This window comes from Triticum aestivum, chromosome 6A (genome assembly GCF_018294505.1).
Source record: "Triticum aestivum cultivar Chinese Spring chromosome 6A, IWGSC CS RefSeq v2.1, whole genome shotgun sequence".
NCBI lineage: Eukaryota > Viridiplantae > Streptophyta > Magnoliopsida > Poales > Poaceae > Triticum > Triticum aestivum.
In genome coordinates this window covers 20,595,795-20,620,279 of record NC_057809.1, presented here as the reverse complement: position 1 = coordinate 20,620,279, position 24,485 = coordinate 20,595,795, and the positions used below count along the sequence as shown (strand labels likewise).

Genomic DNA, 24,485 nt, shown 5'->3' with positions numbered 1-24,485 from the left:
GAGCGGCGGCGGCGGCGAAGCCATCTCTTGTCTTGTCTTCTCAACACCCCAACCAGAACCCAAACCATCAAGAGAAGCAGAATCCACGGCCGGAGGCGGAGAGAGATGGAGGGGGAACTCGGGAAGGAGACGGAGATCGAGTCCAGCAAGGGGGCGGAGATGGAGGGTGGAGTCGGGAAGGAGACGGAGATCGAGTCCAGCAAGAGGACGAATTATGAGAAACTCGAGATTTTCAGGAATTCTCGGCACTGTCACAAGGCTGCTCAATGAAGCCAAGGACCCGGCCAGGCAGAGGTCACTCTTGGCTACCCAGAGCGATACTTGTCGAACGAGCAACATATCCTCAAGCTGATGGGCAAGTCCCGTGAGGAGATTATTAAGTACACCCTTTCCGATTCTGGCGATGAGATGGGCAGAGCTTCAGGGTCCCAAATCAGCAAGATGGAAGCAAAGCTCATGAAAGAGCAGGAGAGGATCAGCAAGCTTCGGGGCCAACTCATCAAGAGTTGTGAATCCTCCACGGACCCGGCGACGCAGAGGATATTCTTGGATCAGCTGGATGAACTCTGGATGGAGGAGTACGCACTCCGCACCAACATGAGCAAGTCCGGGATTGAGATTCAGAGGGCTTCCGGTTCCGATACCGATTCCGATTCCGATTCTGGCGATGACATGGCCAGTTCGGGGGTGCACCCATCCCTCATAAGGATGGAGTCGAGACTCAGGAAGGAGATGATGGAGAGGGATTCCAGCAAGGGGATGACCGAGATCGAGTCCGGCAAAGAGCAGGATATGGTGGGCAAACTCAGCAAGGAGCACCAGAGACTCAGGAAGGTTCGGTACCAACTCAACAAGAGGTGCCAGTCCACCAAGGACCCGGCGACGCAAAGGATACTCTCAACTCAGCAGGAGATACTCTGGACCAAGGAGCAAGCACTCCTCACCATCATGAGGCAGTCGGGGATGGAGATTGAGAGGAATCCCGATTCCGATTCCGGCAATGAGATGGGCACAGATTCGCCCCACATAAGCATGGAGTCGGGACTTAGCAAGGGGACGGAGAAAGACGCCAGTGGCAAGGAGATGGGTCAGATGGCCAATGACTTGGTTGTTGCTCTTTCTAGCCACCTTGAGGTGCTTAGGAGGGAGATCTCGTTCCTCAGGACAGAGGTCACCTCCCGGGGCAATGGCTCTGGTCAAGAGCACATCATCAGGTCTAATCTGTCCCTCGATGACAATCTACTCAAGAGGAAGGTGAATCTGCCATACCTAGGTTGTGAGGCTGAGGATGTAATGGATTTCCTGCTCATCGAGACGCAGCAGTTGCTCTACCGCTTCAACTCTTTCGTACCCATTCTACAAAAATTCAGAATCCCCATATCTTCGGACAAGATTGAGAAGCTGCGTCTCATATTCAATGCGCTTGTGGGCATCTCGGAGCTTATCAAAAGGCACAAATCTGCTGCTGCCAAGGGTCATGGAGATTGTTTGGACCGTGCCGGCTGGGATGCTACGTGGGGATGCTCGACGAGAACACATGGTGCCTTTGACGACATAAGTAAGCCAAAAATACTGCCATATAGCTATCTTAGTTTTCCTCTCTCTAATTAATTGTACCTCGATCCGTCAATGAAATGCGATGCCCTTCTTCTATATCACCGCAAAATACAACTCTTCTTATATATGCGTAGTTTCCAATCTTCTAAATTCAGCAGTAGCTCAATTTCTAACAGTCCTCAATCTCTTTATTTTGTGCTGCAGCGACATTGAGTCCTATGCAGTTCACGGCTTGCACTCCTGGAATTTTCCCATTATCGTCTGTGGCAGGCCCTGCCTTGCAGATCTATTCGATCAAGCTCGTTAATCTTAACCGTAATCTCAGTTGGCCACTTGATGTCTATGGCGTGGTCGCTGCACGGGATGATTTTGACCACAACCTCAACATTCTCTTCCGCCGGTCAAGTGCAAACTGCCAAAGAATTAAGAAAGAGGTTTGTATAATGTCTATCTTCTTGTCTAATTGTTATAAAGGATTATATGAAGAACATTGGCTGTGTGGCAAAGGATTAAGTTATAATTGTTGCGTAATGTTTGTAGTTTAATCTGAGTTGTTTTTGGTTACCTACATACCTTGTGATTGTTTTGTGTAACCAGATTCGTTTAAGGTTCAAACTAGTCGGTATCAGCTTTACGCAAGTTATGCAGGCCAGGCAGTATGTATGTTGAAATTTTTCTGCCATATTTAGCGAGCATAGAGCAAATCAGCAAGAAAATAGCCAAACAATTAAAGTAGTACGTGTTGAGGCTGTTTCTGTATGATGGCAGGCACTTGCACTGCAAGTAAGCTTTGATAGAGAGCTTGACTTCTACTAAGCTGTGTTGTTGTGGCAGACAACAAGATAGATGTTTTACAAAGCAAGATGAACTGTCCTTCGTTTGTTGTGTTGTTGTGCATGGTATGATCACTGGTTCGAATTAGCTAGGCATTCATTATTTAGTTCATCCTGTACCTTCTATTTGCCCTAAAAGTGTACACATGACTAAATGTCCTCTCTTTGCTGTCAAAGATTAATTTTGAGGTGATTTCTTCTACTATTAACTCACTGATGGTTGAGTTTAAAGAACACGTAATTGCTTTTACTTTAAATGGAGTGGATATCTAGAATGCTGCCTTTTTGTCTATGTACAACTAGAATTTCTCATGTTCTTACACATAGAGCCTGGTTGTGCGTGTTTCTATACTACATTTGGAGCCTGGCTGTGTTGCTATACTAGTTTCTTTTTACACATATACAACTAGTATTTTTCATGTCACTTCTGTTAAGTTATTCCACTCTTGATACTTGGGGTATTGGACTAGTTTACTAGTTTTGATTTCTTGCTTGCGCGGATGTTGGTGATAATGTAAAGCATAACCTTCTTTTTTACTCGTATTGTAACTGAGTTCTGGTGGATGGATGGATGCTTTGGTTTGATGTTGCTATCTCGAGGCAGTGTGTGATCTGAAGCCAGTTGTTTCATCACAATTTGTATGTATAGCCTTGGGTCTATTTTCAGTTTTAGTCTTGGGAATATGTTTTTCTGGAACATGTTTCTTGAATTGCAGACTCTGAATTTGCATGTAGGTCATGGTACTGCATGGTCAGTTGGATCTGGAACACTCGACCCTTATTTGGCATCAGTATATTTGACTTTGCAAAATTAGATTATGTTCAGTTTTAGACTGGTTCTGTGGTTTTGGATTTCTGAACTGCTAGTTGACTGGCTAGATGTTAGTCTGCTAGGTAGAAGAACTACTTGCCTTGTGAAACGGCCAGATCATGCTTGAATATATGTTTCTTCCCGGTCATGCTATGTTTATTTCTGTTTATCGCACAAGCAATGTGGCATGCACATGGGCAAAGGCTGAGCAAATCTGGCTGACATTGGCTGCCTGATTGGGTGGCTGTGTGATTGACGGAGGTTAGAGATATGCAAAGGTTGTAAAATCTGGATATTGACCTGCTGTTTCTTTGGGTCTGGAAGCAGTAGGTGCCGGTTGTAAATCCAAATTCATAACCGGTGTATTATAGTGGGAGAGATTAGTAGGATCTGTTTGAGAACTATTTCTTTCAGTTTTTGGCCAAATTATGGCCATGTAATCTCTGTTAGACTATGTCTAGTTAAAGAACTCTTGTTTTTCTTGATGTGTGTGACTGACGTTGATGAACTTGATGCTTGCAGGACCCTTTCTTGCACTTGATTGGCCCGTCTCGTGCAATTGTGGCTGGTGAACCTGTTTTGTTTCAAATTGACCTGAAATTGAAGCATGGAGCACAGTTTGAACATACAACATCGTTCATTGCCAACCAAAGTTACTGCTCCATCATGCGGTGTGACACCATGCAGATCAGCAACTGCTGTTGTACAGCAAAGATAAGAATTGGGCGAGTTGCTGCAGCAATCCAGGCCACAATAGTTGGTGTTCGTGTGGTTGAAGGGGAGTGGCCTTTTAAATATGGATGTAACGTTTCTTGCTTGTTTTCTCCTGCTGTTGCAACGGAGGGATGCGCGGAGGAAGTCATCTTGCTTGACTGCCATGCTAAAAGGATGCGTGCAGGATCAGATGGTTATCTTTCTTTGTCAAGAAATGTTGTTTCAGTGGCGTTGCAGGGCACACTTAGAGTTATCACAGGAGCATATTCAAAGTCTGGACTCAGTATTGTTCGAAAATATCACATCGAATTTCCTATTCAGCAGTCTCAGACAGATAGTTGCAGATGCTCAGTTGACGGCTCCACATTGGAAATAGTTGTTGCTTGGTCTCGCCTTGTCATGGACAAGCATGATCATGTACTCGACGGTTACTGAAGGTGTGTGGAGTGATAGTGGTTAGGCTTTTATCTTGATTTGTGAGCTTAACTTAGGCTTAGTATTTTTTTCCAGATATGATATTAGTTTCCCACTTTCATCTGAAAACTTATTACTAAACATTTTTAATGTGCAGGTCCAAGCGGGGTGATTTAATGGAGAAAAAGTTTACGAGCTCATGTTATTAATTTGGTAAGTCTGAACCAATAGCTAATTTGTTAAACTCGTGATCTCTGATTTTACAAGCAAGATAAGTTTGAACCAGTAGCTAGTGTGAAACAGTAGCATGCTCAGTAGGATTACTCGTGGTCTCAGTTTTAACATGTGTTGCTCTCTGTTTTATAAGCGGTCGTATCTGAGTTGTATTTGTCCAATTAATCTGATGCGTGGCCCACTATGGCCCAGCATTTATTAAGCCTGTTGCCATCAGAGACTCGGACAGATGGAAAACTAACAATCTGGTCCATTTTCTTCCAATTCTTACCCTTCTGTTTGTTGTCTAGCCCTAAAAAAAGTCCGTTAATTCGGAACAGGGCACGGATTTGATCCTAAGCAATTTCTGTCTACAACACACATGACTGCCACTGCCACGTATAAATAGGACATGAAGTTTTAGATGCACATCAACCCTCATTCAGTCTAAAATACACGTACCAAATCAGTCCGGTAAGCCATACAGGAATTAGGGGATCATTACAGCACAAGTAACACACGCACGTTGACATGCAAGTAATTTTTACTCTAAAATGTTGTTTCAGGATGCCATTGCTGGCAAATTTTAACAAACAACTCAGTTGCCCAGGTTGAACTTATGCCCAACAACTCAGCATACAAGATAACAAAGAACCCTTTGCAATGCACAACTGGAGGGAATTCGATTCCTACTGTCTAACTATTTGGCATCAGTGCCGACTAATTTTTGTAAAACTCAAGCCCCTGCACCCAGTCTCAATTCAGCCGGCTTTTGTTTCTCCAGTGATCCTCTACACTTGCAGCGAGTAGGTTTGCGTGGTTGCTTCATATCTCCCCAGGCAGGTAGTTCACTTGTTTCTTTGTCATTGTCTCGTCGGTATATTGTGCAGAACCTTGTCCTCATTCTAAGCATTTCGTATGGGGACCCGGCAATCTGACCCATGGGCAGCGTTGCCCATGGGCACCCGACCCTAATGGGTAGGGTATGGGTTGCAACTTGACCCATGGGTAAAATCCGATGGGTAACCCGTTTAGTCATGGGTAGGGTATGGGCACAAGGACCTACCCATGGGTCACCCAATGGACTACCCGATTAATATTAATAATCATATAAATGTTCTATCTTACATGACATGTGGGCATTTTTGTGAAGATTTGCTTAGAACATGATTGATCCACACTAGGGGTTGGGGCGCCACCTCGTGGCGCCTCCTGAGAGAAAGTTCGGTGGTGCCTGGTAGGTGGCGGCATCTTTCACTTGCTTTCTGTGGTCTGGGCAACACATGCACTCACAAATGTTGCTGAATTGATGAAAGCAGCTAAATTACTTAGCATTGGTACATGCATATACACCCTTTTCACTTCTCTTAGCACATGCTAATGGATAGCAATAAAATAACACTGACAGGAGCATGCTGCCGCTTCTTGAAAAACAAAGATACAACACAGAAGTATAGTGCACGTACAAAACTGATCATGTAAGCTACACTTATGAAAAGAGAGCAAATAGCACATCAAAAGCAGATGCCCGGAATGACAGGTCGAAAGGCTAGATCAGCACGGAAAGGTGTGCCAAGAGAATGTCGCGAACATCTTTGGTCCACCGTTTTACTATACGGTATATGCTTAGCTGGAATTTCCTTCACACGGATGAAGTCAAGCACCTGTAATGAAGAATGAAGTGCAGGTTGGCAGTTTTTGGTACATCAAACTTAAAAATGCCACTGGTGCCTTAAGCACATGGCTGCAAAGCAAGCCCGTGTGTGAAATTGACCACATTCACAATCAAACTCTTGCGCATTTCCAAGCATGTTTACCTTGTATGATACCTTCCAGCGATTGCTGACGCGACATACAAAATTTGTGGCTTCTTACAGCATTGGAGGCAGCATCAGTAGGATCATCGCCGAGCACCGGACTCCACCGCCCCGTCTGGAGCCTGACTAGCGCTATTGTTTTATGTAGGGGTTTGTTGTGTTGTGCCCCCAGCAAGACTTATTTATGTTTCCTTGTCGCACTTGCCTCTTGAACTTTGGATCCTGAACTTTGGATGCTGTTGTGTTGTCGCCTTGTCGGTGCACTTTGGATCTTGAACTTTCGATGTTGTTGTGTTGTCGGTGCTGTTGCTTTATACTCTTGAACTCTGGATGTTATTCAAACATAGCCCTACGTATGTATGTATATATTATCTGCATGTTGTTCAATGGCCAGGCTTGCTGTCATGCATTAACTACCAGTGAGCTACCTGAAGTTAGCAGAGGCCACTTTAAAACTGAAGCCTCATACTTTTCCTCTGATTTCTCTGTCAAACTGAAACTAGCTCAAGTAGAGTAGGCCTCCCCCGAAGAGTAAAACTAGTCTGCAAGCAACAGGTGCTACTAATGCATAGTAATTCAGTAGCTAAAAAATGGAGCAAGCAAGAGGGGATTTTCTCTGGCACTTTTCAGTTTGCCCCCTCCACAACTGAAATTTTATTTGCCACTTTTCAGTTTGCCCCCTCCACAACTGAAATTTTGTCTGGCACTTTTCAGTTTGCCCCCTCCACAACTGAAATTTTGTCTGCCACTTTTCAGTTTGCCCCCTCCACAACTGAAATTTTATGTGGCACTTTTCAGTTTGCCCCCTCCATAACTGAAATTTTATCTGGCACTTTTCAGTTTGCCCCCTCCACAACTAAAATTTTGTTTGGCACTTTTCAGTTTGCCCCCTCAACTGAAATTTTGTCTGGCACTTTTCAGTTTGCCCCTCCACAACTGAAATTTTATCTAGCACTTTTTAGTTTGCCCCCTGCACAACTGAAATTTTGTCTGGCACTTTTCAGTTTGCCCCCCTCCACAACTGAAATTTTGTCTCGCACTTTCTAGTTTGCCCCCCTCCACAATTGAAATTTTGTCTCGCACTTTTCAGTTTGCCCCCTCCACAACTGAAATTTTGTCTCGCACTTTTCAGTTTGCCCCCCTTCACAACTGAAACTTTGTCTCGCACTTTTCAGTTTGCCCCCTCCGTCTTCTTCATTGACTTGCTTGGTCTTCCACTACACCATCCTAACTTGTCTGGTTCTCCTTCGTGTCTTCTTCGTCGACTTGCTTGATCTTCCACTACACCATCCTAGCTTGTCTGGATCTCCTTCGTGTCTTCTTCGTCGACTTGCTTGGTCTTCCACTACACCATCCTAGCTTGTCTGGTTCTCCTTCGTGTCTTCTTCGTCGACTTGCTTGGTCTTCCACTACACCATCCTAGCTTGTCTGGTTCTCCTTCGTGTCTTCTTCGTCGACTTGCTTGGTCTTCTACCACACCATCCTAGCTTGTCTGGTTCTCCTTCGTGTCTTCTTCGTCGACTTGCTTGGTCTTCTACCACACCATCCTAGCTTGTCTGGTTCTCCTTCGTGTCTTCTTCGTCGACTTGCTTGGTCTTCCACTACACCATCCTAGCTTGTCTGGTTCTCCTTCGTGTCTTCTTCGTCGACTTTCTTGGTCTTCGACTACACCATCCTAGCTCGTCTGGTTCTCCTTCGTGTCTTCTTCGTCACTTGCTTGGTCTTCTACCACACCATCCTAATAATAATGAATCTATGGATGTGAATTTTGTTGGTAGGAATAATTTTGGTAACAACGCGTATAGAGGGAATTTTAATCCTAGGCCTTATCCTAGTAATCCTTCTAATAATTATGGAAATTCCTACAACAACTCTTATGGAAATTTTAATAAGATGCCCTCTGAATTTGAGAGTAGTCTTAAAGAGTTTATGAATTCACAAAAGAATTTTAATACTTTTCTTGAAGAGAAATTGCTTAAAGTTGATGATTTGGCTAGGAAAGTTGATAGAATTTCTCTTGAGGTTCATTCTTTAAAGCTTAGATCTATTCCTCCTAAGCATGATATCAATGATTCTCTCAAAGCCATGATAATTTCCATTGATGAGTGCAAGGAAAGAACCGCTAGGACGCGTGCTATGAAAGATGCCTTTATTAAAGCGTGTTCTTCCAATTCCTATGAAAATAAAGATGAAGATCTAAAAGTTATTGATGTGTCTCCTATTAAATCTTTGTTTTGCAATATTAATCTTGATAATGATGGGACTGAATATGATCCACCTTTACCTAGAAGGCGTTCTAAAAATTCGGAGTATTTAGATCTTGATGATGAAATTGATAAAAGTGGGATTAAAAGAAATAAAACCTTAGATATTGCTAAACCCACTATATTGGATTTCAAGGAATTTAATTATGAAAATTGCTCTTTATTTGATTGTATTTCCTTGTTGCAATCCGTGCTAAATTCTCCTCATGCTTATAGTCAAAATTAAGCCTTTACCGAACATATCGTTGATGCCTTGATGCAAACTTATGAAGAAAAACTTGAGTTGAAAGTTTCTATCCCTAGAAAACTTTATGATGAGTGGGAACCTACTATTAAAATTAAAATTAAAGATTATGAGTTTTATGCTTTGTGTGATTTGGGTGCTAGTGTCTCTACTATTCCCAAAGCTTTGTGTGATTTGCTAGATTTCTGTGATTTTGATGATTGCTCTCTAAACTTGCATCCTTCAGATTCCACTATTAAGAAACCTATGGGAAGAATTAATAATGTTCTTATTGTTGCAAATAGGAATTATGTGCCCGTAGATTTTATCGTTCTTGATATAGATTGCAATCCTTCTTGCCCTATTATTCTCGGTAGACCTTTCCTTAGAACGGTTGGTGCAATTATTGATATGAAGGAAGGGAATATTAGATTTCAATTTCCATTAAAAAGGGGCATGGAACACTTCCCTAGAAAGAAAATAAAATTACCACATGAATCTATCATGAGAGCCACTTATGGATTACCTACCAAAGATGGCAATACCTAGATCTATTCTTGCTTGTTATGCCTAGCTAGGGGCATTAAATGATAGCGCTTGTTGGGAGGCAACCCAATTTTATTTTTATTCCTTTCTTTTTGCTCCTGTTTAGTAATAAATAATTTATCTAGCCTCTATTTTGGTTGTGTTTTTTTGTGTTTGTGCCAAGTAGAACCGTTGGGAAGACTTGGGGAAAGTCTTGTTGAACTTGCTGTAAAAAACAGAAACTTTAACGCTCAGGAGAACTGCTGTCATTTTTATTTGGAAAGTGCTATTTAGTTAATTCGTTTTGCAGATGATTAATAGATAAATTCCTCATGTCCAGCAATTTATTTTTGAATTTTCGGGGTTCTAGATCTTGCGCTAGCTACAGATTACTACAGACTGTTCTGTTTTTGACAGATTCTGTTTTCGTGTGTTGTTTGTGTAACGCCCTCGATGCGGCTATATCTCCCACGTGTCGAAGCACGACTTAGAGGCATAACTGCATTGAAAGCAATGTCGCAAGTGAGGTAATCTTCACACAATCCATGTAATGCATAAGGGAAAGAGATACATAGTTGGCTTACAATCGCCACTTCACGCAATTACATGAATAAAGCATTTCATCATCCAGATACAAACAAGGTCCGACTACGGAACCAAAATAAAAGAAGACTACCCCAAATGGTACATAGATGCCCGATCGTCCCAACTGGGCTCCACTACTGATCGACTGAAACGAAACAACACAATGGACAAGATCTTCATCGAGCTCCTCCTTGAGCTCGGTTGCATCACCTGCACGGTATCATCGGCACCTGCAAGCTGGTTTAGGAAGTATCTGTGAGTCACGGGGACTCAGCAATCTTACACCCTCGCGATCAAGACTATTTAAGCTTATAGGAAGGGTAAAAGGTATGAGATGGAGCTGCAGCAAGCACTAGCATATATGGTGGCTAACATACGCAAATGAGAGCGAGAAGAGAAGGCAAGGCACGGTCGAGAATCTATGATCAAGAAGTGATCCTGGACTACTTACGTTCAAGCATAACTCCAACACCGTGTTCACTTCCCGGACTCCGCCGGAAAGAGACCATCACGGCTACACACGCGGTTGATGCATTTTAATTAAGTTAAGTGTCAAGTTCTCTACAATCGGACATTAACAAATTCCCATCTGCCCATAACCGCGGGCACGGCTTTCGAAAGTTCAAAGCCCTGCCGCGGTGTCCCAACTTAGCCCATCACAAACTCTCACAGTGAACGAAGGATATTCCTTCTCCTAGGAAGACCCGATCAGGCTCGGAATCCCGGTTACAAGACATTTTGACAATGGTAAAACAAGACGAGCAAAGCCACCCAGATGTGCCGACAAATTCCGATAGGAGCTGCACATATCTCGTTCTCAGGGCACACCAGATAGGTCAAGCTACGAGTAAAACCAGCCCTCGAGTTGCCCCGAGGTGGCCCCACAGGCTGCCCATTTCGGACCAGCACTCAGAGGAGCACTGGCCCAGGGGGGTTAAAATAAAGATGACCCTTGAGTCTGCAGAACCCAAGGGAAAGAAAATGGTAGGTGGCAAATGGTAAAACCAATGTTGGGCCTTGCTGGAGGAGTTTTATTCAAGACGAACTGTCAAGAGGTTCCCATTATAACCCAACCGTGTAAGGAACACAAAATCAATGAACATAACACCAGTATGACGGAAACTAGGGCGGCAAGAGTGGAACAAAACACCAAGCATAAGGCCGAGCCTTCTACCCTTTACCAAGTATATAGATGCATTAATTAAATAAGAGATATTGTGATATCGCAACAAAATATCCATGTTCCAACAAGGAACAAACTCCAATCTTCACCTGCAACTAACAACGCTATAAGAGGGGCTGCACAAGCGGTAACATAGCCAAACAACGGTTTGCTAGGACAAAGTGGTTAGAGGCTTGGCTTAAAAATATGGGAGGCATGATAAGCAAGTGGTAGGCATCGCAGCATAGGCATAGCAAAAGAGTGAGCAACTAAGCAAGCAAAGATAGAAGTGATTTCGAGGGTATGGTCATCTTGCCTGAGATCCCGCAAGGAATAAGAACGAGACCATGAAGAATACAAACGGACGTAGCCAACGTATCCTCACAAACGCAACGTTACCGGATTACCGAGAAGAAGTGCACCGGAAAGAAAGCAAACAACACAGTGAACAATCATCACATAAGCATGGCACGATGCGCAAACAAGTATGATGCATGTCCGGTTTACTGAAGCATGGCATGGCAAAATGCACAAACAATCCTACAAATTAAGTGGAGCTCAATATGCAACTCGTTGCATATTGACGGAACACCACATCAATTATTTAGTTCACTCTCGGTTAGGTATTCAACAATATTAAATGTTGGTTAACATGGCAAGAGGTGAGGCATAAGTAAAATACACAGTCTAAGCAATTTAAATGGGACCGGATATAACAAACAACGCATCCGGTAACTCCCCATATGCATTTAGCAATTTAAAGCAAACAACAATTTTAAACATCTTAATGTTGTTAACATGATGCAGACGACATGTTCAAGTTTATGCAATTTTTATTAAAAGTTGACAAGAGCATTATGAAGCATTTTTCACTGTGGTGGAAAGGAAAGGGGTGCCACGGCAACGATAACAAAAACGGTGCCACGGCAGCGTTCCGGTTTTGGTAACTCAATTGAGATACCGATGCAAAGGGGAAGTGTGCGGATGCGTGCAAAAAATGGTGGGGCGATCCCGGATACCGGGTGTCCCACGATTTGGCAACAAGGAAACGAGTGACAATTTGGACACGGCGCAAACACGAGCATCTCAAACATCGCAAGCATTCGTTCACGGACGTCGTCTCGATGGTTATACCTTCAAAGCGTGCGTTATCAGAGGGGTTCAAGTTCGATGCGGTGTAGGGAAAGTAGACGTTCTCGGGACGTTCGGTAGTGGAAGTAGGCGTACATGACGACGGTAGAGGTACTCGTGATCTTGGTGGCGGTAGTCGTTCACGCTCTTAGTTGCACAATTTGCCGTAGATGTTCGGGATCACGGCGAGGGACTTGACGTCCACGGAGGCTTCGAGGGTCGACGGTAGTTGTTCTCGTATCATCGTGGAAGTAGTCGTACTCGGCGATAGTGGTACTTGGCGTTTCGTTCGGTACTCGTTCGAGCATCTAAGGTCTTCGGCGCTACGGTAGTCGTACACACATTCGGAGAGAAGCTCGACGAATCCACGTACTTGACGTTATCCGTGCGTAGAGGTACTTGCAGTTTTGACGACAGGCATACACGTTTTCGTAGATGAACTTGACCGATCCGAGGGACCTGAGTGTCGTGGTACTTGGCAAAAAAAACACGTCGAGGTACTTGGCGATGTTCGCTGCTGTTCAGTGGTCGTTGGACTTGGCATCCCGACCTGTAGTCGTTCGGGCTTCATGGAAGAACTTGACGCTCACGGGGTCTCGGTCTCGACAAGAGAAGGCAGCGGGGTAACGTCCTTGACGGACGCAGCTGGTGCAGGGCAACCGTGGCGAGGCCGAAGGTGGGGTCTCAAGCAGGAGATGTCCACACCTGGAGCAGGGGAGCTGGTCGACGTCGTGCACAAGGTGAGGTCAAGGACGGTCGCAGGAGGCGGGACGGGCCGGATGACATGCATCCCGTCGAAGGCATGGCTCCGGGCGGAGGCAAGCGACCAGGGATGGAACGAGTTGCTCGTCCCCTGGCTCAGGCTCGAGTGCCTGGGGAAAAACGAACGCAGAGCGACTCGAGGCTCCAGTGAGTGGCGCGGCCTGCCGGGGTCCTGGACGTGGCGCACGAGAAAACAGCGGCAGCAAGGCGCTGCTCCGATGGAGGGACTTGGCGCGCAGGGGCACTTGAGGGCGCGGGGGCGCGACGAAGCTCGGCGGCGTGCTCCTCTGGGCGCGGACAAGGACGACGGCTGCGGTCATAGGCCGGCGCGGCAGAGGCATGGAGGAAAAAGACATGGGAGCAGGCGGGGCTGTGCTGGGAGGAGCTGGTGCCAACGGCGGCAGGGCATGGCAGGGCGAGGAAGAGACCGGGCGTCGGGTCTGGTGGTGCGGCGCGAGGAAGAGAGCGTGAGGAGGGAGAGATGGGGATCGGGCTTCCTGGTGGTGCTGGAGGTCGAGCAGGGAGCGAGAGAGGAGGATGGGATCGGGCAGCGCGGTGCTGGAGGGATGGAGATGGGATCGTGGGAGAGATGGATCGGGCTAGCGGTTCCCTAGCGGTGCGAGGAAACGAGGAGGAGTGGGATCAAGCACAGGGCGTGTCCTGCGGCTAGGGTTAGTGCGGCTGGGCTGCGGGATGGCCTTGGGCCAAATGGGCCAGCGTGGTGGAGTACTGGTTGGCTGGCTTGGGCCTTAGGGAGAAGTGGGGGAAGCAGGCTGGCCTGGCACTAAGGCCCAAGTGGCCAACTGGACCTCTCTCTGCCCCTCATATTTCTTTAGCAGAAAAGACAAAAAAGAGAGGAAAAGAAAGAGAGGTTTAGGAAAAGATTTTGGACAAGGGGATAATTTTCCCGAACTCACAAAAATACGCTTGTTCCGAGAAAATAGAAAAGGCCAAGATTGGAAGATGAAAATTCAAACTAATTCAAATGGGTTTGAACTAGGACTAGGTTCTAGGAGTGCCCAAAAATGTTGAGAATTTTGGTAGAGCTCCGAAAAAAGGTAAAAGAATTATCAACAAAGTTTGAGAGTCGAAAATCGGAAGAAGGAAAAGGTCAAGGATTTAACACGCAAGTGGGTTGCAGATAATTCCAAATTAATGGAATATTTATAATAGCTCCCTAAATATCAGGAGGGTAATGTTATAAAGAGAAGTCACTCTTCCCTCGATTTAAATGGATCGAAAATCCACACAAATTATTTAGTTGAGATGCAAAATATTTATGACATGATGCAATGCACAAGATGCAAAGATGAATGCAATAAACCAACAACTCACACGACGAAAACCCGGAAACCCTGGAAGGCATCTGAAGCTCCGGTCTTGGGGCATCACAGTTTGCTTATTTTGATGAATCTATGGCTAGTAAAATAGTTTATAATCCATAAAGAAGTTGGAATACAGTAGGTTTAACACCAATATAAATAAAGAATGAGTTCATTACAGTACCTTGAAGTGGTCTTTTGTTTTCTTTCGCTAACGGTGCTCACGAGATTTTCTACTTTAAGTTTTGTGTTGTGAAGTTTTCAAGTTTTGGGTAAAGATTTGATGGATTATGGAACAAGGAGTGGCAAGAGCCTAAGCTTGGGAATGCCCATGGCACCCCCAAGATAATCTAAGGACACCTAAAAGCCAAAGCTTGGGGATGCCCCGGAAGGCATCCCCTCTTTCGTCTACTTCTATCAGTAACTTTACTTGGAGCTATATTTTTATTCACCACATGATATGTGTTTTGCTTGGAGCGTCTTTTATGATTTGAGTCTTTGCTTGTTAGTCTACCACAATCATCCTTGCTGTACACACCTTTTAAGAGAGCCATACATGATTTGGAATTTGATAGAATACTCTATGTGCTTCACTTATATCTTTTGAGCTTTATAGTTTTGCTCTAGTGCTTCACTTATATCTTTTAGAGCACGGTGGTGGATTTGTTTTATAGAAACTATTGATCTCTCATGCTTCACTTAGATTATTTTGAGAGTCTTAATAGCATGGTAATTTTCTTAAAATCCTAATATGCTTGGTATGCAAGATTAATAATAAAACTTTCTTATGAGTGTGTTGCATACTAAGAAAAGTTTGATGCTTGATGATTGTTTTGAGATATGGAGGTAATAATATCAAAGTCATGCTAGTTGAGTAGTTGTGAAATTGAGAAATACTTGTGTTGAAGTTTGCAAGTCCCGTAGCATGCACGTATGGTAAATGTTATACAACAAATTTGAAACATGAGGTGTTATTTTATTGTCTTCCTTATGAGTGGCGGTCGGGGACGATCGATGGTCTTTTCCTACCAATCTATCCCCCTAGGAGCATGCGCGTAGTGCCGAGGTTTTCGATGACTTGTATATTTTTGCAATAAGTATGTGAGTTCTTTATGACTAATGTTGATTCCATGGACTATACGCATTCTCACCCTTCCATCCTTGCTAGCCTCTTCGGTACCGTGCATTGCCTTTTCTCACATTGAGAGTTGGCGCAAACTTCGCCGGTGCATCCAAACCCCGTTAAATGATACGCTCTTTCACACATAAACCTCCTTACATCTTCCTCAAAATAGCCACCATACCTACCTATTATGGCATTTCCATAGCCATTCCGAGATATATTGCCATGCAACTTTCCATCATTCCGTTCGTCATGACACATTCATCATTGTCATATTGCTTAACATGATCATGTAGTTGACATAGTATTTGTGGCAAAGCCACCGTTCATAATTCTTTCATACATCTCACTCTTGGTTCATTGCATATCCCGGTACACCGCCGGAGGCATTCATATAGAGTCATCTTTGTTCTAGTATCGAGTTGTAATCATTGAGTTGTAAATAAATAGAAGTGTGATGGTCATCATTATTAGAGCATTGTCCCAAGTGAGGAATAAAAAAAGAGAAGGCCAAAAAAAAGAAAGGCCATAGAAAAGGAAAGGCCCAAAAAAATGAGAGAAAAAGAGAGAAGGGACAATGTTACTATCCTTTTACCACACTTGTGCTTCAAAGTAGCACCATGATCTTCATAGTAGAGAGTCTCTCATGTTATCACTTTCATATACTAGTGGGAATTTTTTTTCATTATAGAACTTGGCTTGTATATTCCAACAATGGGCCTCCTCAAGTGCCCTAGGTCTTCATGAGCAAGCAAGTTGGATGCACACCCACTAGTTTCTTTTGTTGAGCTTTTATACATTTATAGCTCTAGTGCATCCGTTGCATGGCAATCCCTACTCCTTGCATTAACATCAATCGGTGGGCATCTCCATAGCCCATTGATTAGCCTCGTTGATGTGAGACTTTATCCTTTTTTGTCTTCTCCACATAACCCCCCTCATTATATTCTATTCCTCCCATAGTGCTATGTCCATGGCTCGCGCTCATATATTGCGTGAAAGTTTATAGGTTTGAGATTACTAAAGTATGAAACAATTGCTTGGCTTGTCATTGGGGTTGTGCATGATGAGAGCATTCTTGTGTGACGAAAATGAAACATGACTAAACTATATGATTTTGTAGGGATGAACTTTCTTTGGCCATGTTATTTTGAGAAGACATAATTGCTTAGTTAGTATGCTTGAAGTATTATCATTTTTATGTCAATATGAACTTTTGTCTTGAATCTTTCAGATCTGAATATTCATACCACAATTAAGAAGAATTATATTAAAATTATGCCAAGTAGCACTCCGCATCAAAAATTCTCTTTTTATCATTTACCTACTCGAGGACGAGCAGGAATTAAGCTTGGGGATGCTTGATACGTCTCCAACGTATCTATAATTTTTGATTGCTCCATACTATATTATCTACTGTTTTGGACATTATTGGGCTTTATTATCCACTTTTATATTATTTTTGGAACTAACCTATTAACCGGAGGCTCAGCCTAGAATTGCTGTTTTTGCCTATTTTAGTGTTTCGGAGAAACAGAATATCAAACAGAGTCCAAACGGAATGAAATCTTCGGAAACGTGATTTTCTCATTAGATAAGACCCAGGAGACTTGGACCCTCCGTCAAGAAAGCCACGAGGCGGTCACGAGGGTGGAGGGCGCCCCCCCTAGGGCGCGCCCCCTGCCTCGTGGGCCCCTCGAAGCTCCACCGACGTACTCCTTCCTCCTATATATACCTACGTACCCCCAAACGATCGGGAACGGATCCAAAAACCCAATTCCACCGCCGCAACTTTCTGTATCCACGAGATCCCATCTTGGGGCATGTTCCGGAGCTCCGCCGGAGGGGGCATCGATCACGGAGGGCTTCTACATCATCATCCAAGCTCCTTCGATGAAGTGTGAGTAGTTTACTTCAGACCTACGGGTCCATAGTTAGTAGCTAAATGGCTTATTCTCTCTTTTTGGATCTCAATACAATGTTCTCCCCCTCTCTTGTGGAGATCTATTCGATGTAATCTTCTTTTTGTGGTGTGTTTGTTGAGATCGATGAATTGTGGGTTTATGATCAAGTCTATCTATGAATAATATTTGAATCTTCTTTGAATTATTTATGTATGATTGGTTATCTTTGCAAGTCTCTTCGAATTATCAGTTTGGTTTGGCATACTAGATTGGTTGTTCTTGCCATGGGAGAAGTGCCTAGCTTTGGGTTCGATCTTGCGGTGTCCTTTCCCAGTGACAGAAGGGGCAGCAAGGCATGTATTGTATTGTGGTCATCAAGGATAACAAGATGGGTTTTTTTTATCATATTGCATGAAACTATCTCTCTACATCATGTCATCTTGCTTAAAGCATTACTCTGTTTTTAACTTAATACTCTAGATGCATGATGGATAGCGGTCGATGAGTGGAGTAATAGTAGTAGATGTAGGCAGGAGTCTGTCTACTTGTCTCGGACGTGATGCCTATATACATGATCATACCTAGATATTCGCATAACTATGCTCAATTCTGTCAATTGCTCAACAGTAATTTGTTCACCCACCGTAGAATACTTATGCTCTTGAGAGAAGCCACTAGTGAAACCTATGGCCCCCGGGTCTCTTTCTCATCATATCAATCTCCATCACTTTATTATTTCTTTGCTTTTACTTTCCCTTTTACTTTTCATGCATCTCTATACCAAAAATACCAAAAATATTATTTATCATCTCTATCAGATCTCACTTTCGTAAGTGATCGTGAAGGGATTGACAACCCCTAAGCGCGTTGGTTGCATTGGGCTATTGTTTTTGTGTAGGTACGAGGGACTCGCGCGTAGCCTCCTACTGGATTGATACCTTGGTTCTCAAAAACTAAGGGAAATAGTTATGCTACTTTGCTGCATCATCCTCTCCTCTTCGGGGAAATTCAACACAGTGCTCAAGAGGTAGCAATTAGCTACCTAACACAATATATGAAATCCCTAAATTAACCCTACAAAATCCCCCAACCCCCCCCCCCCCCTCCTTCAGAAAGAAAAAACAAAAACCCTAGCCCCTAAACTACTGACACGTGGAAGCTTATTGGTCCCGGTTGGGCAAGCCGCAGCGGCTACGTGGAGGCCCATCTGTCCCGATTGGTGTAAAAACCGGGACTAAAGGTGTTGGGCTTTAGTACCGACCCTTTAGTCCCAGTTGCCGAACCGAGACCAATGGGCCTTATGAACCGGGAGAAATGAGCCTTTTTCTACTGGTGTCTAGTTGTATTAGTAGGGTATTTTCGTCACTTGGCTCGCCATGTCTCATTTCCCCGCTCTGCCTCGGCCTCTCCTCCTGCGTGGCAGAGTTCCTCCCTCTCCAGCGATTCGCTCATTGTTGCTTGCCAGCAGCCGCATTCGACATTCATATGGTCCCATCGCGTGAAGCTTTGAGGTACGTTACCGTCGATCAAGTGTTTTTTTGGTCTGGACTCGCCTCTGCGCGCTAGGGGTTCAAGGGAGCAGGGATTGCCGAGGGGGCTGGTAGTCGCCTCGAGTCGATTCATTCTGCAGGGAGCTGGTGAAGAAAGGGAATGGGACGTGTCACCGGTTTGGTGGCATCGGTCGGGTGGCACGGCCACTGCTGCGGCGCAGCGACAGCTCATAACTGGTGGTGTGTGTTGGCTGCCGCGTTTTTGTGGCACGACTATGATCGTGGAAGCTGTATGGAGTTGTATCTCAGGTTAGTCTTGCGGGATCTGGTCAGTTTAGGTTTTTCATGGACCGCCTGGATTCCTTTGGCTTTTGTGATCTTCGTTGTCTATGGAGTTTACTGGCCATTATCAACGGGGTTTCTTCCGTGGCGGTGATTTACTTTACGGATCGCAGTCATAGTCGTCTCCTGGTCTACATCGATGACTTTTCCGCTGCTGCTTCTACAGGCTCCTAGAATTCAAAAAAATTGCTCCGCTGAGTTCGAGGCCTAGAGGCGGCATGACTTCGGCACACCCAAGATTTAAATGTATTTTTATTATTCTGTAAGGGTTTGTTTGTAAGGATCGCAAAAAAAAAGCATAGACAATATCTTTGATTCTAAATAATGACCGGTAATTCTTGTTTAATTTTTTTAACAAGCAAATGCACAAAATAAGCAAGCCTAACAGGTTTGAGTCCCGAAAACAGCCTCTTGCAGTAACATAGGGAAAGACATCGTACAAATTACCCAAAGTGGTTTGACTCTTCCTCAGATCCGGCACAAGCGGGAGCTACTTGCATGGGGCTGCCTATTTTTAGTGCATTGAATAAGTCACCGAACTGAATATGACCTGCGAGACATGAGTTGCCAAGACAGTCATATCAGAACTACAACAAATCATTAATAATCATCTCCACAAAGTAACATGCTCCTTCTCTAAAAAAACAAACATGCTCCTGTTATGTACATGGAGTATCAAAACCATCACTGCATGTATAGATGATGTATGCACAAGTCTTTTTGCGCTAAGAAACTCTTGGTTGACACACACGCATCTTTTTTCGTATGCTTTGAGGAAATGAAACGTCATATCAAGAACTTACAATTAATTAAGGAAACTGTTCATTTATGGGACTTGGAACTATTGACCATTTTTAGATTTTCATTGCAAAATCTTAAACCAGACAAACATGACCCTGAGCTTTTGAATCATGATTGCTTCGTTTCCTAACCCCACTCGAAGATTGATCACATGTCAGTGATTTCTCACACGAAACAAGTTAGTATAAACAGGTTAAATCAATTGAAACAAAATGTACTATAAACAAATAATTGACATGATTAAAAAAATTAGTTACAAAATCAATTCAAAAACGAACGCTTCCAGTTTATATGGTTGCTGCAGAGAAATCTCCATTGTTTCTGGCACTAAGTTTGACATCTTCCCTCAGCCTTGACCCTTGATTTGAAAATTTTAAGACATCAATAAATTGTTTCAAAGACCCAATGCGATGGAACATTGCTTGACTTAGTCGGTAGCTAAAACATGGACCTTGTAGAATACAGGGAGACCATTTATTCAGTATTATATGCATGTTACTATTCTAAGACCTCAGATTGAAATAAATTTCCTGCCTTCTAAACATTGCAACTTATGATCTGATTCTTCATTGGCCTTTGTCGGAAAAGCACCAGGAGACGATTGAGAAACAGTTGGAGGTGGTATAGCACTCCTGGTAAGCATCTTGAGCATGTAATGCCCAAAACGCCACTATGACTTATCAACTTCAGTTATATCACACTATCAGTCTAGTCTCTAATCTCAAATTCAGACATTATCTAGACTAAATTGCACCAACTCAACAGTGTAGAGTTGGCTACGTCCAGACGGTAACTCTAGAAGAGGACTCCAGAGAAGATCTCCTCATTTACGTTCCAATCAAATTCCCAATGCATCTTATTCCCCGGGAAATTGCACTAGCCACTACCACTGGTCTAGTGACATTCATCATGCTCATTATTGTTGCTCTCCTCACACATTTGATCATCCATTCTCCCTCTAGCAACTAAACATGAATCCGCTATTCAAGTAAGGTAGTTATTTGTAGAAGGTTAAGGAATGGACATGGTGTGTGGCCCAGACATAATTCCTGCACCAAACTTCACATGACAGTTGTTGTGGCCATTTATTTCTTCCCCTTGTTACCTTTATCCCCCGACAGAAGGTGATGTAATTGTTGAAAAACTGTTGACGCTTTGTGGTGCCCATCCACAATTAAGCAAACCAAAACTGAATACTGCAACAAACAAGGACAAAGCGACGATTGCGAAGTGGAAAAACAACGAACATGGCTATAGTTTACATGTGCACCAATGTTCAAAGTTCTGAACCTGCTGAAATAATGTTGTGTGATGGCACTGCGTTTCTTGCTATAACTGTAACCACAAATGATATTTTCTTGAAGTTTGAAAAGCATTGGGGTAGAATCAGTTCATTCTACTACATGTTGCTGACCTACAGCAGTTCAGTTAAATCAGTCACAGAACATCAGTTTTCACAACTCTGGTTGAATTTAAATGAACATATGCAGTGTGAAATCTCGAATTTCTCCATCTTTGAATTCGATATATAAGCGAACATGGCAGTGGGAAACTAACCGAAGTGACAGGCGAAGTAATTGGGACCTGAACAAAAACGGCAAATCGAAATTCTCAGAGAAAAATAATTATGATAAAAAGTTGGAAAATGAAAAAAGAATATCAGAGCCAGGTTTCAATCCTGGGACCTACAGCAGTTCCAGTTAAATCAGTCACAGAACATCAGTTTTCACAACTCTGGTTGAATTTAAATGAAACATATGCAGTGTGAAATCTCGAATTTCTCCATCTTTGAATTCGATATATAAGCGAACATGGCAGTGGCAAACTAACCGAAGTGACAGGTGAAGTAATTGGGACCTTAACAAAAACGGCAAATCGAAATTCTCAGAGAAAAATAATTATGATAAAAAGTTGGAAAATGAAAAAAGAATATCAGAGCCAGGTTTCGATCCTGGGACCTGTGGGTTATGGGCCCACCACGCTTCCGCTGCGCCACTCTGATTTCGTTGTACTGAAGACGAGTCTCGTATTGTTGGTTGGGAAGGAATCTCCTCTGTTCTCATAGATGGAGAAGGAAATCGGTGAATTCAAAACTTTTGATTCAGTCGTTGTTTGTCTGTTGATATACTATTTTCAAAGAAATCTGGCCTCATATTGTTGCTGGTAGCTTGCAGTAACTGAGAACACTAGTAGTTATTGTAAATTTGTCCAAACTGTCTGCCAAATATGACCATGATAGAGCCATTGTGCTGAGCTAGCAAAGGAGAGTGTGTCAGCTAGTTGTATGTTTAAGATTAAAAATAACACTAAGTGTATATGTGCTTATGATTCTAGTTTGCCAATATGCAAATAAAGCCTGAATACAAAGATTGCTTGCTTTCCATGTGAGTATCTGAAGTTTGACCCAAATCTGAGATAACATGCATGTAAACGGGCGTTGTATATGCTCTTCGACTTTCATTTTGTTTTCCTAAATGCACACCATATCACCTTTCTGTCGCTGATTTTCTGTCCAATGATATCAAATTGTTTCATGATATAACTGTGACCACAAATGATATATGTTTGATATCTGAAAGTGTGCACCTCCTGTTGTGTATTGGATTTTAAGAAGCGAGCGTGTGATGACGAGCAAACTGTAGATCATTTAGGGGGTTTTATAATTTTGTCCTTGTAATAAACTTGGTAACTGGTGTAGTGCATCTGTGTTGTGTTGTCAGGTTGCAATTGTCATAAGCACCTAGTCAACAGTATTTGTGGAGGCCTGGAGCTGCAAGTTGTGTAGCAGCCCATGCCATGGTCAGTTGTGGCTGACAAACTGTGCTGTAGAGCACGTCCTTGATCTGGAGGGCGTAGCTCATAGTGTGCACACTGATGCCCACGTAGGTGAAGTGGGCAGTGTATAAAAGCTACTCTACATCTGTGTAGCAGGTAAGCCAAAGAAAAGAAAAAAGAGGAAGGCACCCAAAGCAAAAGGTGCTGGAAAACACCTGTGTCGACATCTCACTGTTCTTGGCTCGCGCCCTCGCCGGCGTTGATCTTTCCCCAAGCTGTGTGTGTGTGCCCACCACGAGAAGTGAGACTAGAGAGGCGGCTGGGTCCTATCAGGGTTGCTGAATGTCCACGACCGCCTTCTATGCCATATGTCACACCTAAGTAGACCTATACCTCTTCTACATGAATGTGGAGGATACTAGACTTGAATAATCTATAGGTGCACACTTATTGAAAATTGTGAAATTCCGCACATTTTCTGAATTTTTGAACATTTATTGAAGAGTGTGAACAAATTTTGAAAAAGTTGAAGAATTTCTGACTAATATAAAAGAAAATTTAATAATCAGACATTTTTTTATTTTTGAACGTTTATTGAAAATTTGGAGCAAATTCCAAAATTTTGAACATTTTTAAAATTTAAAAAATTGAAAAACATGAACAATATTTTTAGTTGCGATTTTTTTGAATGGTGAACAAATTTAAAAAAAAAGACTAAAATTTGGGAATTCCTATATCTCTCAAAAAAATCAAACAGTTCTAAAATTTATGAAAAAAACAAAAATAAGAAAAAGAAACACGAAACCCAAAAAATGAAGAAAGTTTAAAAAACAAAAAAGAAAACCGGAATAAAGTAGTACAAACTATAAAACAACAAAAAAGGAAAAGAACCTTCTAGAAGATTTCCACAAACAGAAATAAAAATCGGATTCCAACTTTTGTAGAACGCCTCTGAGTGCCGCTATAATGGGCCGACCCATTGCGCTCGATGTTGCGATTCTCATGTGTGATGCCTGACTGTTTGACATGTGTAGCAATCAATCAATCGCCTTATTAGTTCCCCTCTCGTTAGGGTTTTGTTCTCCTCCCGGCGGCGCCTCGGCATCGACGTGGAGATCGCGGTCCCCTCCGCCTCTCCCCACCCGATCGCCGGCGTCTTTGGACGGCTGGCAAGCGTGGTTGGAAGGGCTCGGATTAGGGAACCTCCCCGCTCGTGGAATCTGTGTTCTTGCGGGCAAGAGATCTGACGATGGGCTCGACGTCTGCATCTGCTGCGGTGCTGAGCGAGGTGGAAGCGATGATGAAGGAACTGGGTTTGAAGGAGGATGATCTGGTTGACATGGTGGTAGAAGATGGTGACACCCCAGAAGAGGCGGCTCGATAGATGGCGATAGTGTGAGTGAACACTGACAAACAATATAGCTAGTACTGGTTCTACTGCAACATGCGTGTCGCTTGGGATCTAGCAAAAGAGGTAAAATTCCGGTTGCTCGAAGAAAATCTATACACCCTGCAGTTCTCCTACCTCGGTGATTGGGAAAGAGTCATGGAGGATGGACCTTGGACTTTCAAGGGAAAGGCAGTCATCATAGAGCCGTATGATGGAATCACCAGGCCATCGGCGATAGAACTGAACAAAATCGAGATGTGGATCCAAATCCACGATCTTCCAGAGCTCTTTTTTGGTTTGATCAAGTCCCTGCGGCCACCGTAGGAG

General features: G+C 43.4%; 1 protein-coding gene across 1 annotated transcript; it reads left to right on the top strand.

Moving 5' to 3' along the window:
* The first annotated feature begins 406 nt into the window (after positions 1 to 406).
* On the top strand, positions 407 to 6,645 carry LOC123131735 (uncharacterized). The gene is made up of 5 exons (XM_044551410.1): positions 407 to 1,558; positions 1,762 to 1,991; positions 3,724 to 4,352; positions 4,487 to 4,542; positions 6,420 to 6,645. The coding sequence occupies exons 1-3, from the start codon at positions 409 to 411 to the stop codon at positions 4,348 to 4,350; spliced, it is 2,007 nt and encodes a 668-aa protein (XP_044407345.1). The 5' UTR covers positions 407 to 408; the 3' UTR covers positions 4,351 to 4,352; positions 4,487 to 4,542; positions 6,420 to 6,645.
* The last annotated feature ends 17,840 nt before the right edge of the window (positions 6,646 to 24,485 follow it).